The sequence below is a fragment of the Macaca thibetana genome, chromosome 2, assembly GCF_024542745.1.
Source record: "Macaca thibetana thibetana isolate TM-01 chromosome 2, ASM2454274v1, whole genome shotgun sequence".
NCBI lineage: Eukaryota > Metazoa > Chordata > Mammalia > Primates > Cercopithecidae > Macaca > Macaca thibetana.
Genome location: NC_065579.1, coordinates 40,520,040 through 40,535,961, shown reverse-complemented (window position 1 = coordinate 40,535,961; position 15,922 = coordinate 40,520,040). Strand labels below are relative to the sequence as shown.

Sequence of the window (15,922 nt, the reverse complement as noted above, 5' to 3'; positions counted from 1 at the left end):
TTGTTGCAGCAGCAGACATTAACTACTCTGACTAATAGAGTCTCTGAACTCTAGCCTCTGCAACACAGTAGGCATGCAAGAGATATTTGTTAAATACATGATTGGATGAACAAACGAATCTGTTCCAGGCAGGAGGAGGACCAGGTCCTTTTTTATATATGGAGCCATAATAACAAAAGGTTTGTAGTACAGAAATGATTTACTGTCCTTTTTGGAGGAAGACCTTAACCTGTTTTTAGTTCAATGGCTTGCATAAACACTTAAAATGAACTATTCGTACTATTTAATTCAACTTAATTTATCAGTCCTTTGCTGAATACTCACTCTACCAGGCCCTTTTCTGGGAACTGGGGAAATAATTCTTATTTAGCTGAAGGGAACCGCCACATAGAAGCTGAATGAGACAAATGTAAAAATAACCAAGTTAATAAGCTAAAGTTCTGACTCAAACAGAACTCCCTTACTGAAACTGTCCTGATTTTCCCCCCTCCTGACTCTTCCTACTGAATAACCGCTTCCTTTCTGGTGCTCCAAACATCTGTGTCAAAGCCTCATGCCATGTGTTGCCTTTGCTTTGATATTCACGCACACGCCTGTCCCCTCCGCTGGAATTTACGGCGCCGACAAGGCCAGTTTTGTGATGTGTACTCTTTGTAGGTATGCAATAAATGCTTCCCAGATTTGAGAGCAGTGTCACGAGGAGCGAATATGCTCAATGCTATGAGAATGCTCTGGGTTTGGTACAGAGACTTGTGGAATCTTTATTCAATTTGGGGGCTTGAGGAGGTGTGGGGGAAGATTTGTGAGAGGACAGTTGGGGTGGTGGAGGGGGGAATTCAGGGGAGCAGGAGCAATGGGTGTCCAGGACCAAGTCCAGGGTACTGAAAGGACAGAAGAAACAGGATGGGGGAGTAAGAGACCGCCAGGGAAGTTAGGTGAGGGGTTAGGAAGGTTTGGTGTCAGGCTGTTATGTGTGCACCTAATTAAGCTGGGAATGGGGAACCACAGAAGTTGGTTGGGTTTTGAAATGTCTAAGGAGATGAGAACTGAGAACTAGGAGTTAGTGACTAAAAGACTCCTCTTTATCCTCTGCTATGGTCAAAAAAGCAAACATTCTAAAGAGATGAAGGATAGAAACCAGACTGAGAAAGGCTAAGGGTGAGAGGTAGTGGAAAAATGTAGTCTTTTAATTTGGTTTGTCAGTGACCCAGGAGAGAGACACAACTTGACAATGATCAGGATCAACAGATTTCCCCGGAAAGGAGGCCGTATGCATAAGTGAGGAGAAGAGATGAAAGAGGCAAGGAGGAGAGGGGATGACCAACAGGGCATGATCCCAGACAGGTGGCATGAGGCCTTCAGAGCCCTGCTGGGGAGGTTGACCTTAGCAGGAGAGTTTGACCTTAGCAGGAAAGCAGGGAGGAGAATCTTGTTCTGTCAAGGGGGAGAGGTGGAGCTATTCTAAGAGGGTGTCATGGAGATAGGATCTGTTGATAGAATAGGAGTGACAAGTCACAGTGGAGGCAATGGGGTTTGCCCATTTAGGAGAGTGGGAATATTCAGGAGCCCCATGTATGGAGACTGTGATACAGAGTGAGCAAGAGATTGATAATATGTAGTAGGGCCCTGGGGAGAGGTTATTGAACATGAAGTCATAAGATATCATGCCTTAATTTTGAATATGAGGACAATCTTTTTCTTTATATGATAGTTAAAATTAGACATAATCAGCAACTCAACACTCGGTGTCGCATTTCCTGAGGCTCACCTCTCCCCTCCCACTACAGCATAATCCCTCCTCAGGCTGGTTCTCTTTTTTCTGGCCAGGTTCTACCTCCCTTGCTTCCCTAAGCAGGTATTTCCACAGAGTCAGTGATCCTATTGGTCCTGCAATGAGTGGCTTCCAAAAAACAGAATAAATAATCCAGTTCTTCTACTCTGACACCCATCTTCTATTTCTTTCTGAAAATGAATTTGGATTAGTTGAATTGCTTTTCACAATTCAATTCAGTTTCAAGGGCTCTGCAGCCTCTTCACAATTTCTTGCAAATTTATTTCCATCCGCTTGTTTATAAAAGGTATTTGTTTCAGAGAGGCAAAACCTAACATTGTTTTCCTTTCTCCATCACACTCACATCTTGGCCACCCGTTAGAGCCACTAATTAGCTTGATCTATTATTTTCTTGTTTGCATTTAAAAAATACAAATAGAGCTCCCATATTATTCAGAATGCAAAGTTGCGACGATGCATATTTGAAGTAATTATCTGTATTAAAAGCAGGGGTTTATTTCATCTTTAGGGGTGAAAAGATGTCACATTTGTAATTATATTTATATTCTGACACAATATAATTATAATTCTGTAATTATATTTTGATATACAAGGATTTTTAGGACAGTATACCAGATATTCTTAATACAAATGCAGAGAAAGAATATAATTTAATGGCAACATTCTTTTTGGTACCCACAGAGACTCCAACTTTGAAAAATTTAATTGAAATGGAAAGAAAATGAAATTAGCTCTCAATAAACTTTTCCAGGTATAACAAAATACTCAGCATCCTGCTTCCCTGCTGCCATGTATGTGCAGGCAGGAGCAAGCCACGTGCATGTAATGCACACAATTTATTTTCTCCTTGAGAAACACGAGTTTATTCCAGGTATCATGAACATACCCTTACAGTAGACCCATTCCTCTTGAGGCCTGCCTCCTTACTAGCGATTCCGTCACCTTCAGTATTAACCCTCCGATTTTCTCCTGCACGACTGTTGCCCTACTTGACACGAGCCAGCTTCTCCTTTTATTCACACCTTTTATTCTGAGCCAGAGCTGCCAGGGTCCTCACCCAGAGGCGGGAGTGGGGCTCAGCGCAAACGCCCCCTTCCCTGCGCTCACCTGGCTCACCTGGCCCTGCCCTGGGGTGTGCGGTGCCTACCTGGAAGGCCCAGGATGGTGAAATAGGGCCTGCACTCGGTGAACCCCGAGCTCTGCCTCACGCAGCTCCTCCACAGCCCTTCGTACTGGAACACAGAGGTGACGGGGTTGTCGTACAGGTCCTGGGTGCTCCACATGTCCATCCCGGTGGCCGCGATGCAGCCCGCCAGCCCCAGGATGGACAGGAGGAACGCCACCACTTGGCATGTGGTGGTGGACATGATCCCGGCCGCCCGCCCTGCCGCTGCGAGAAGCTGCCGCCCTCCTGCTGCGGAAGGTGTGCAGCTAACGCGCTCCTGAGGGGAGCTCTTCTAATCAGATGGTTTCCCTAGGCTCTCAGTATTTGCTCACAGTGTTTTCCTTAGATAGCTCAGTTTCACTCCTGGTTCAAGGGCATTATTTTGACATTTGTTAGAGAAGCGGGCCCAAGAGGCACTTGTCTGCCCTCCGCATGCCGGGTGGGTTCAGCGCAGAGCCGTGCCAGGGCGCAGAAGGACTCCCTGCTCCAGGCCGGACCGGCCTCCCTCCAGCTCTGGCTCCTCCGAGAGCGCCGTCTTCTGGAGAAAAGGCTGACGTATCCCCACCACTGGGAACGTGACTGCAGACCACTTTGGCTGACCTTACTTAAGATGGCCCTGGGAAGCACCCACCGTGCTCTGTCTTAAACCAGACTTTTCACATTTTCTCCTCACAACTCATAAACGACTTTTCACTTACATCTTTCCATTTTGATCTTACAGAAATGGGTAGGGTAGGTACTATTATCCCCATTTTTGGGTTGTGAGTCAAGAAAAGTACAGATAAGTTAAGGGACTTGTCCCAGTGCCTGAAACCACAGATACTCTAAAAACGGGCAGGGGTGGGGCTCCCACCTCAGCTTCCAGTCCAGCGCTCTTTCTCTATTTCCATATGGAGCAGCAGAGGCAGGCAAAGTTATCCCCACTTTTGAGAACACGAAGCCAAATCCTAGAGCTATGCTCTTGGTCCACAAGCATTGGAACTGGGATGAGAGGAAGCCAGGGATCCCGTTGATTTCCATCTCATGCTTTCACTCGTACCACAACAACCACATGAGGACTCTGTGGCTGGCACAGAAGGTCCCACAAAGGCCAGAGGAGGGACCAGGGCTAGCTGGACTGAAGTCCTTCGCCTGGTCACCGAGAGGCTTAGGATCTGCTCCTGACGCTGCCCCTAACTTGCCATGTGCTGGGCATGTTGGGGGCAAACTCCTAAGCCCTTGTAGGTCACAGGTTCTTCATCCACAACATGTGAGATCTAAACTAGAACACTCCAGAGCCTTTTCAGATCTCATACACTATCTTCTACATTTTGCAGAAAAGTTTTCACTAGAATTGGTCAAAATATTAGGAATTGTATAATCACAGTAGAGAGACTTGGCTGAAGACATCAGGTGTTGTGTTTTGTTTATACAACTAAATTTTGCTAGAGAATTGGTTGATGGATGTGGGGGTCAGGTATGTCTGGCCTCTGGATCCAGAGCCTTTTTTTTCTTTTTTTTTTGAGATGGAGTCTTGCTCGGTTGCCCAGACTGGAGTGCAGTGGTGTCATCAGGGTCACTGCAACTTCTGCCTCCCAGGTTCAAGCAATTCTCATGCCTCAGCCTCCAGAGTATCTGGAACTACACGTGCATACCACCACACCCAGCTAATTATTGTATTTTTAGTAGAGACAGGGTTTCACCGTGTTGCCCATGCTGGGCTCAAATTCCTGAGCTCAAGTGATCTGCTTATCTTGGCTTCCCAAAGTGCTGGGATTACAGGCGTGACCCACTGTGCCCAGCCTCCAGAGATATTTTTAAATTTTATTTATTTATTTTTTTTTGAGAGGGAGTCTCACTCTGCCACCCACGCTGGAGTGCAGTGGCGTGATCTTGGCTCACTGCAACCTCCACCTCCTGGATTCAAGCGATTCTCCTGCCTCAGCTTCTTGACTAGCTGAGATTACAGGCACCTGCCACCACACCCAGCTAATTTTTGTATTTTAGTAGAGACAGGGTTTCACCATGTAGGTCAGGCTGGTCTCGAACTCCTGACTTCAAATGATCTGCCTGTCTCGGCCTCCTGAAGTGCTGGGATTGCAGGCGTGAGCCACTGCGCCTGGCCCTCCAGGGACATTTTAATGAGACTCTCCAAAATCTGGACCTCAAGGCCCTGAAATACACACACACACACACACACCCACCCACCTACCCACCCACCTACCCACATACATACTCCAATCTTTAACCTATATAGATCTTTACAGGTTCTCCAGGAAACAAGCCTCTGTGTCTGGACATTTTGTTATCTTGGGTGCACCCAGCCACCGCTCCCACAGCATTATTCCCAGCAAACACAGAAAGCAAACAGGGAAGAACTACCCATAATTTGAATGGAGGCAACACTTCCCTTCACTGCACACCTTACTTTAGGTTCTGTGATCAGTGTTTCTAGAGAGTGAAGCATGAGCCAGAAAGCCTAAAAGAAGACGGTAAGCAACAGTTACATGATTTACGGTGAAGGAGTGTTGATAGCTGTGTATCCCTTGAGTTGAGTTACAAGGCCAGTTCTAGAAGGAGGGAAGGGGACAGCCAGAAGTGACACTGGTTTCTGCTGGTGGGCATAGATTGACCAATTAGGTTGAAAACTGTTGTTGGAATAATTCAGGAATGATTCTACCACTGTTTCCATGGATAGAGTCTATCTTACTTTTATTTCAACCAACAGGCAGGCTTTTTATCCTCATTTCAAAAATTTATTTCATTTTTAAAAAAATTTATTTTACTTTAAGTTCCAGGACACATGTGCAGGTTTGTTACATAGGTATACATGTGCCATGGTGGTTTGCTGCACCTATTGACCCATCATCTAGGTTCCCTCCCCTCATCCCCCTAACCCCTAACAGGCCCCAGTGTGTGTTTTTCCCCTCCCTGTGTCCATGTGTTCTCATTGTTCAGCTCCCACTTATGAGTGAGAACATGTGGTGTTTGTTTTTTGGTTCCTGTGTTAGTTTGCCGAGGATGATGGCTTCCAGCTTCATCCATGTTCCTGCAAAGGATATGATCTCATTCCTTTTTTATGGCTGCATAGTATTCCATGGTGTATATGTGCCACATTTTCTTTATCCAGTCTATCATTGATGGGCATTTGGGTTGGTTCCACATCTTTGCTATTATAAATAGTGCTGCAATAAACATACATGTGCATGTGTTTTTATAGTAGAATGGTTTATATTCCTTTGGGTATATACCCAGTAATGAGATTGCTAGGTCAAATGGTATCTTTTTTTTTTTTTTTTTTTTTTTTTTGAGACGGAGTCTCGCTCTGTCGCCCAGGCTGGAGTGCAGTGGCGCGATCTCGGCTCACTGCAAGCTCCGCCTCCTGGGTTTACGCCATTCTCCTGCCTCAGCCTCCTGAGTAGCTAGGACTACAGGCGCCCGCCACCGCGCCCGGCTAATTTTTTGTATTTTTAGTAGAGACGGGGAAATGGTATCTTTTTAATTTTTTTTTTTTTTGAGACGGAGTCTCACTCTGTCACCCAGGCTGGAGGGCAGTGGCCAATCTCAGCTCACTGCACGCTCCGCCTCCCGGGTTCCCGCCATTCTCCTGCCTCAGCCTCCCGAGTAGCTGGGACTACAGGCGCCCGCCACCGCGCCAGGCTAATTTTTTGTATTTTTAGTAGAGATGGGGTTTCACCGTGGTCTCGGTCTCCTGACTTCGTGATCTGCCCACCTCGGCCTCCCAAAGTGCTGGGATTACAGGCATGAGCCACTGTGCCCGGCCTCTTTTTATTCTTAAAAAGCTCTATCGATTTGATTTTCAGATGTTCAATTTATGACATTTGTCTAACCTACTACCCCGACAATACATGTACATGTGTTAGAATACCACCAAAAACATAAATTGAAGATGGAAAAATAAAAAACAATAGTTGATTAAAGTTATCTATTTTTCATCTGTGGCAGTTCTTCCCCCAGTTTCCCTATGCAAATGTTTTCCTGCAGAGTTTCAAAATAGGGAAAAATGTTACTCAGATAACAATGAATTAAATTTTCTTTCTTGACTGAAATGGAGACAGTGTCACTTTTTTGAAAATAGAAAAAGTTAATTTTAAAGGATAAACTAAGACTATCTCTTCCTAGGCAGAAGACTGAACGAGAGGAGGGAAATTGTAAATCTACAGACTTCTTCTGTGTAAAATAAATATTGATGTGTTTTAAAACACCGGGAAGATAGGATTTTTTACTTCCTGGTAAGTTTTCTGGACTCTGAGCAGACTACTATTTTAGCCGAATCAGCCAAAAAATGAATGGGGGTCTGCAGAGGAAAATATGACTTTCTCATTTATGGCAATAGGCTTTATTGAAACATATCGATGTATCTCTACCAGATAAGTCCAGGTCTGATTCTGTTTAACAATAATGGGGTTGGTACAACTTTGTTTAATCACCTTTAAAATGGAGCTAAATTTTTTGCTGACTCCCTAGGGGAAATCATCCCTACATTCAGGTTTAAATACGGCCCTGGCAGCGTCATTTCAGGTTGTAAGCTTCCAGGAGCTTATATTATTTTACTGACATTGGAGAAAACATTTCCACCACTTTTTATAACACTGTCTATGGTAATTAGGCAAAAATGGTGGCATAGATAACAATAGAAAATATTATAGCTAGGAATTAGGAAGAAGTAAAATGAATATACTAGTGAGAAAAACGACACATCTATTAATTTTTTTCTTCAAAAATATTACTACATTATATATCCCTAAGTTTTAATTTCACCTTTTGGTGTTCATAATAGAAAATTTGGAGAGAATTTGAACAAATTGCTCACAATTTTAAACCCTAGACAAAATAGTTGGCATACTTCCTTCTTATCAATTCTCTGTATGTATTTTTTACATAATTAAAGGATAATATAGTTTGATGTTTTGCTCTTTTCACTTAATTGTATTAGTTTCACCAAAGCTCTTGTAAACATCATTTAATACGAGTGTGTTAGTATTTCATTATATAGAAGTGCTATTATTCACCTATTTTTGTATAGTTAGATTGTACGTTCCCCCATTTTTTTGAATAAAAGGCAGTGTTATGATGAACATCTTACAGATAACTCTTTGTCAGCATTTCTGATGACTCTTTTAGGATAGATTCCTATGAGTGAAATTAAATTGTCAAAAACTGTGAAGTTTTAAAAAATCTTTTTTTATACACAACCATATTGCTTTCTATGAGTTTTATCCTAACAGCAGTGTTTGAAAGTTCTTATCTCTTTACATCCTAGTCTACATTGTGAATTTGGCAAGTTATATATGTATATGATTACTTGTTTTAACTTGCATCTCTTTAATTACTGAGTTTGAGTCTTTAAAAAAAAAAAACGAATATAAGTTCATGTCCTTTGCAGGGACATGGATGAAGCTAGAAACAACCATTCTCAGCAAACAAACACAGGAATAGAAAACCAAACTCTGCATGTTCTCACTCATAAGTGGGAGTTGAACAATGAGAACACATGGACACAGCAAGGGGAACATCACACACCGGGGCCTGTTGGGGGGTGGGGGGCAAGGGGAGGGATAGCATTAGGAGAAATACCTAATGTAGATGGTGGGTTAATGGGTGCAGCAAACCACCGTGGCACATGTATACCTATGTAACAAACCTGCACATCTGCACATGTATCCCAGAACTGAAAGTATAAAAATAAAAAAAAAAGTTTATCATCAAAAATAGAAAAGAAGAAAAAAAAAACCCAACAAGTTTGTATGAAGCATTTGATTTTTGTTCTTTTCTTGAATTGTCAGTTTGTATTCCTTCCTCACTGATTTACTAGAATTTTAGCACTTTTTCTGTCAGTTTATCTGAGCTACGTATTTGTTAAGGATTTTAATACATTGCTGTAATTACTAAAAACATCTTTTCCCATTGATTATTTGCTTTCAAATTCCGTTCATGATTTAGGAAAAAACATATAATGTATTTTATTCTATGTGCTTCCTGGTGCCTGGTAGATAAAGTATGCTCAATAAATATTTGATGTAGTCAAATCAGTTTACTTTTTCTTTGTGTTTTCCTTCACTATTTCTATGCTGAGAGAATAGTTTCCATTTAGGAGATAGTTATTCTAGAATTATTTTGTAATTTTAAAATGTTTAAAATTATCTTATATTTTAAAATATTTAATTAATCTAGGATTTATTTTGGTATATTTGTTAGTCATACTGTAATTACTTTTTCCTTCCAAAAAAGCTAGTCAATAACTTCTACAGCATTAACTAAATAACTTCCTTTTTCTTCATTGCTTTGTAAAATCTTCTCTATCTTATATTCAACTCACATATATGTCTTTCTGATTTTAGATTTTGGTCCATTAATCTGTTTGTCCATCCTTGTGCCAAAGCATACTTTTAACTTTCAAAGCTTTAATATTTGGTTGAATATCTGGCAGCGTTAGCCCATCACTTTATTATTCGTTAAAAAAAAAAAAAACTTTTGTTTTTTTGTCTGCTTCTTCTTATACCTAGACACTTCGTCAAGTTCCCATGGGGAAACTCTTACCGGTATTTTGATAAGAATTCTTGTAAAGGAGAAGAGCTCAGGCTCTGAAGAACGCCTGTATGGTCTGAATCTTCATTCTGCCATTTACTACCACAGTGCCATTAAGCAAATATTTTAACCTCTTTGTGCTTGTTTCCTCACCTACAAAATGGAGATAATACTACTACTTACTTCATAGGGTAATTGCAAAGATTAAAGTATGTATAGGTAGTTTATCTAAATTTTTTTTTTTTTTTTTTTTTGAGACAGAGTCTCACTCTGTTGCCCAGGCTTGAGTGCAGTGGTGCAGTCTTGGCCCACTGCAACCTCCACCTCCTGGGTTCAAGTGATTCTCTTGCCTCAGCCTCCTGAATAGCTGGGACTTCAGGCGTGCACCACCACACCTGGCTAATTTTTTTGTATTTTTAGTAGAGACAAGGTTTCACCATGTTGGTGAGGCTGGTCTCGAACTCCTGACCTCAAATGATCCCCCCCGCCTTGGCCTCCCAAAGTGCTGGGATTATAGGTGTGAGCCACCATGCCTGGCCTAAATTTTTATAATTATTTAACTTATGTATATTAATACAGGCATATATTAATTTCTTTAAATAAATTTTTATTATTCTGACTCTCCAGCTAAATCACAACAGGCGTACGTTAATTTCTTAAAACAATGCCTGGCACATAGCAAGGTCTTAATAAATTCTATTATTATTATTACATGTTAATTAGAGACAAATTTACATTTTAATAACATTCCCATCTAGAAACTTGTATTGTATATTTCTACTAAGTCTTTAAAAAATTTCTTAGTAAAACTTTTTTCATTTTGATTTTGCCAAATATTTAAACATATTAGTCTTAAGTGTTTAACAGATATCATTGTACTGTGCACTCCACCTTCCCCAGCCCATATCACACATAAGCAGAACTAAGTTCTTTTAATTTTCTTAACATAGTACACTCTCTCATGCCACTGTGATTTTCCAAGATGATGGTCTCTCTTTCTGGAAACCCCTTTGTCTCTTTATCTTCTTGGGTAGTTCATATCTGTTGTTATTGACTCAGTGCAGCTGTCATTCCTTTTGGAAGCCTTCCCTTTCTTCATGGTCTGCACGCTGTACCAGACATGGCACTTACTACAATTTATTGCTGTGGTTCTTAACCAGGGATGATTTGCCCATAAGAGGACATTTAGCAATGTAAGGAGCCATTTTTGGTTGCCATAACTGGTGTGGATGGGTATTGATGCTACTCTTATCTGGTAGGTGGAGGCCAGAGATGCCTTTAAATGTTCTACAGTGTGCAGGAGAGGCTCCTACAGAAAAGAATTATATGGCCCACAATGTCAATAGTGCTGAGGTTGAGAAACTCTATGTTGCAATGATCTGTTTACTGTATGTCTGTCTTCCTAGATTCGTGAGTCCTTTGACACCTATATTCCCCATGTGCAGACTGCCTGGGACAGTGTAGGTATTCAATATATGTTTGTTGAATGAATAAATATTTCTTCTAATGCCACAATTTCTATATTGTTGTTTATTTCCTTATTATTTCCATGTGTGTGAAAGGACCAAAGGCCTTTGCTTTTTGTTCCTTGATCCCTCCAAGAAGGGACCTTGTCTAAACCCAGTCAGTCCAGAAAAGGTTGACTACTGGTTATGGGCATAGTGAAATGACTTTGCCCAGTAAGGTGACCACCAGTTCTATGCCTAGGGTTTCTCTGGAGGATTTGGTAGTATCTGTCTTCTTCCCTCTGAGCCTGAGGGTCTGTGTTTCCATCCTCAGGGTATGTTAGCTTCTCAATGAAAATTTTAAAATTCCATACTTTCATTTCAATGTAAATGAGAAACAAATTAAAACAAGAATGTTCCAGATCCTTTGGCTGACTACTTACGGATTATGTTTGTGTTGGTGTTTATGATCATATTTGCGCCAGAGGACAGCCAAATGACATCCTCAATTGCTAATGAACGGAGTCATGTAGCTTAAACAGAAAATAGAATTGGGAGAACTCCAAACTCAAATGCCTGCACGCTGGCGGTCAGTACATTAGCATCACCTGCAAGCATTTCACAGGCCTGTCTTGGTCAGACCTGATTGCTACAATTACTGGTAGTAAACACACAGCAAACAACTTTTTTTTGGTCTAATTCTAGAAATAAGTGGGTTAAGATAGCCATTAGAGCTGGATTTCAGGAGCACCACAATACAACCTTTCCTTAAACAAGCAACACTATTGCAGAGAACTATCAAGTCATAGACACCTCATTACCCCAGACATGAGAGAATGCTTTGCTGAGAGGGTGGTGGCTAAGTGTGAGGCATGATTACCTTAAAGTTAGTATTATTTTGTAAAACACTTCTATGTGAATAGAGAATCTATGTTGTTAATATCAAGGTTGAACACTAAAACAGGTGAAATTAAAAAAAAAAAATCCACTTGTTTGAGGCTGTATCTTTGTCCTGTTTCACCCCAAATGAAAATGAGCACTATCTCTCACACTCAGTTGCATTTTACATATGGGCTTATTAGTTTTTTAGTATTATGTATCTTACATTTGCAAATGTGGTTTTTGTACTTGTATAAGACATACGCGTAAGGAATTTAAGTCTATTGTTATACTTGTATATCTTAAAATAACATTAAAATAAGTATACTTTAGATCAACCTTGATGGTATGTAAGAATTTTTTCTTTTAAAAGGGACTCTATAATCTATAATATTCTCTTTGAAAAATACTTCTATAAACTATCTATTAAATAGTCAAATAGTTTTATTTTACACACACACACACACACACACACGTTTTAAGAGAAGGCATAACAGGTAGATTCAGTCTGGTTTGGTTTTAGATCTCTGAGCCTGGTCGAGTCACCTTGCTCCTCTGAGCCTCCATCTCTCTATCTCTCCAGCATAGGAATGGGAGGATGTGGCCGGGCGCGGTGACTCACGCCTGTAATCCCAGCGCTTTGGGAGGCCGAGGCGGGTGGATCATGAGGTCAGGAGATGGAGACCATCATGGCTAACATGGTGAAACCCCGTCTCTACTAAAAAAAAAATATATATATATATATATTCTATATATATAATATATAATATATTATATATATAATACAAAATATATTATATATAATATAAAATATATTATATATATAATATAAAATATATTATATATATAATATAAAATATATTATATATATAATATAAAATATATTATATATATAATATAAAATATATTATATATACAATATAAAATATATTATATATATTCTATATATATATAGAATGGGGGGATGTTGACAGCTGTTGTTAGTCCAGGACCCCATTCAAGGAGAATTCTCTATGGGCCTGCAGCATCAGGCTTAGGCAAGCGATGAGAACAGGAAGGTGCTTCTGCACTGGGAATTTCTACCTTGGGTCAGGAGAGATTTCTGTTTTGTGTCTTAGGGCTCGCTATTAGGGCTGCAAGCCAGGGCTTAGGTGCAGACAGGACAGAGTTTTAGCTCTGGCTACATCTGTTAAGTGTCCTTGGGCAAGTTACTCAGAATCAGTTTTCTTGTCTTAAAAAGTTATAATTGTAGTACCAAACTAACAAGGTGGCCGTAGAGATAATACAAAATATTGTAGGGCAGTTGCCTACTCAAGTGTTAGTGCATGATTTGTCATTGTTATTTCTCCTTTGTGAAGCAGAATGAAGCCCTCAGATGTCACTGTGGGTGCTGTGTGTGGCATGAGGTCAGCCATAGGCTGATTCTCCCCACTATGGCCTGTAACTGCATGGACCCAAGTCCTAGCCACTGGGCAGGTTTTGGGCACTTTGTATCTGCAGTGAGGGAGAATCTCAGTGGCAAGTGGTTAGACCAAGAGCTAAGGAGGGGTCAGCAGGATATAGGAATGTGGAAGTGGTTCACCTTCCTTCTGGTCCCTAGTGGAGGGAGACCCCACTGACCAGCTGCCAGTTACCCACCCATCTGGCTCACGTTCTGCTGCTTATACCCAGTCCCTCCTTCCCACTTTGGTTCTACTGCCTTTGCCTTCGACTGTCCTACTGATTCAATCTCTTTTGCATCATCTTGCCAGATTAATATCCTTGAAATACCACAATCCCAAACCAAACAACCAACCAACCAACCAACCAACCAACCTCTCAATGACTTCCAAACGCCTTAGCCTGGCATCCATTCCTCTCCATAATCGTCCCCACAAAAACTTTCTTCCCCAGCCAAGGTCATTCTTTCATTGCCCCTGAGTAAGACTTGGGTGGTGGCACCCTCATGACTTTGCCTATGCTGTTTTTCCTTTCTGTACTGCTGCTATCTCCAAATCTTAACTCCTTTTCACAAGACACTTGTGGTTTTTCCACCTTGACGAAGTCTTGCAGTTTCACCCTCCTCTCCTGCTGCACTGGCCCTCTGTCCCCCTCACTTGGCATATTGTCATACCCAGCCTGGTGCACTCTTTTATATTTTGGGAATGGCAGGCCCACAGATTCCTGAGGTTATAGGAAGCTCTCCATAAATAAGTGTTGAATGTATAAAAGAATAAATCACCATATGATTCAAGTCTTCTCTTGTTACCTTTTTTGTGTGTCTAAGTCTTGACCCTGGAGTCAAATGGCAAATTCCTGGAGGAGAAAGCCCCATCTTTTCCATTTCTGATCCTGTTTACATTGCCAACCTTAGGTGAATGCCCCTCTCAAGACTTCAATATGTATTTGTGAAAGAAACAAATAAGCAACATTAAAAACAAGTTTATTCATTGTCTTACTCTCCGAGTGAAAGACATTTTTAACATTCTCTACTCTTGTGACTTGAATTTTTCTCTTAGTTAAAATGACCAATCTACTAAGCGAGTAAACACAATCCTTGTGTAGTGAATATGCCAGTCCCTGGAAGGGGGCACTACAGCCTGCAACACCTTTCCCTGCATGGCAGAACCCATTTGCCACAGCAGAAGCCCCTGTGCAAAGAGCGCCCTGAGTCTGGTTCCTTGTCGCCAGTATTTTCTGGAGGTCAGGAACCTGGAGCCCCAGAGCAGGGGCCCATCTGACGTCCCAGGGAAACACAGCCACCTAATTCTTTTTCTCTGCCTTCTTCCTCTGCCCCATTTCTATCGCTGCTGCTTACTTAGGTGTCCCTGGAAGCTGAGGTCAGGCACAAGGAGGCCTGAAGATGGAACTCGGTTCAGGAGATAGGCAGTCCCCAACTCAGTGAGGGGGAATTCTGGGGCTGAAGGAACAAAGCGCCCGAAGTCTGGGCCTCCTGAGTCCTGTTCCTATGGGTATTGAGACTATGCCATTGCTCACATAGGAGTCATTGAAAAAATAAGTTCCTTTGGGAGAATTGGGCACCATCCAACTAGGGGAACAGCAGCTCAGACAGCTCCAGAAACTTCCTCTCCCTAAGGTTCCTGTCCTCCAATTCCACCCTGGTGCTGGTGGCTGTTGCCCCTGTCAAACGTGAATCACAGTTCCTCCCCCACCAGCAGTCTCTGTCATGGTGCCCAGGCATAGACTGCAGTTTCCTCTCCACCTCCAATCTCTCCCTCCAGCCAGCCAGGCACCTGGCCCTTACCTGGCAGCCCCAGCAGGGTGAAGTAGCCCCTGCACTCGGTGAAGCCAGAGCTCTCTCGGACACAGGAGCGCCACAGCCCCTGGTAGTTGAATACAGCTGTCACGGGGTTGTTGTACAAGTCTTGGGTGCTCCACTGGTCCATGCAGGTGGCAGCAATGATGCCCGCAATCCCAATCAGTGAAACCACGAACCCCAAGCCCTGACAGGCAGTCACGGCCATGGCGGCACACAGTGTCGACACAGAGCCACACGACAAGTGGACAGCGCAGTTCTGAGACTGCCGAGTGTACGGATGGGGTTTTCTCCGAGAGGCTGGTGCACACGTCAGGAATGGACAATGTAATGGAGGCGGTTACTCACCAGTGCCACCTGGGCTTGCCCTACTCCTTTATCTATTGAAGCGAGATAATTCCCACAACATGGTACCAAGAGTCATTTGTTTTCCGCCATATGTACACTCTACTCACTGTTTACCTTTTGAGGGAGTTTCTTTCCTGATTAACCAGGTTCCCCTCTGTAGAGGGTAAAGCAAGTGCAGAGGTGATTGCCTGGAAGGCACTGTAGATTGATCAGGCAGGGCTTCCAGTAGTTAAGCCACAAGATACTTGGAGACACAAGGGCTTCATCCATGTGGCCCTGGGGACTGAGATACACGCTGCCACCTTAGTTACAAATCTTAGGTAAGGCCCGTTATGAGGCATAATAAAGTATAGTTGATTCTCATTAATCATGGTAATTACATTCTATAAAGTCACAAAGAACACCGAATTAGTGAATACTGAATCATTGCCCATAGGGGAAGTACAGGGTCAGGCTCCTGCAAGCCTGTGCTCACAACATTTTCATCATCAATAGATAACCTTACTTTA

The 15,922-nt window shown here is 42.1% G+C and overlaps 1 protein-coding gene across 2 annotated transcripts in view; it reads right to left on the bottom strand.

Moving 5' to 3' along the window:
• CLDN18 (claudin 18) overlaps window positions 1–15,276 on the bottom strand; it is a 35,286-nt gene extending 20,010 nt beyond the window's left edge. The window contains exon 1 of one of the 2 annotated variants that reach the window (XM_050779728.1): window positions 15,054–15,276. In XM_050779728.1, the coding sequence (XP_050635685.1) occupies window positions 15,054–15,273 (220 nt within the window). In that variant the 5' untranslated portion in view covers window positions 15,274–15,276. Of the gene's footprint in view, window positions 1–2,939; window positions 3,378–15,053 lie in introns of those variants that run through there. The other variant, XM_050779727.1, reaches the window with a different exon arrangement.
• Window positions 15,277–15,922: the final 646 nt, after the last annotated feature.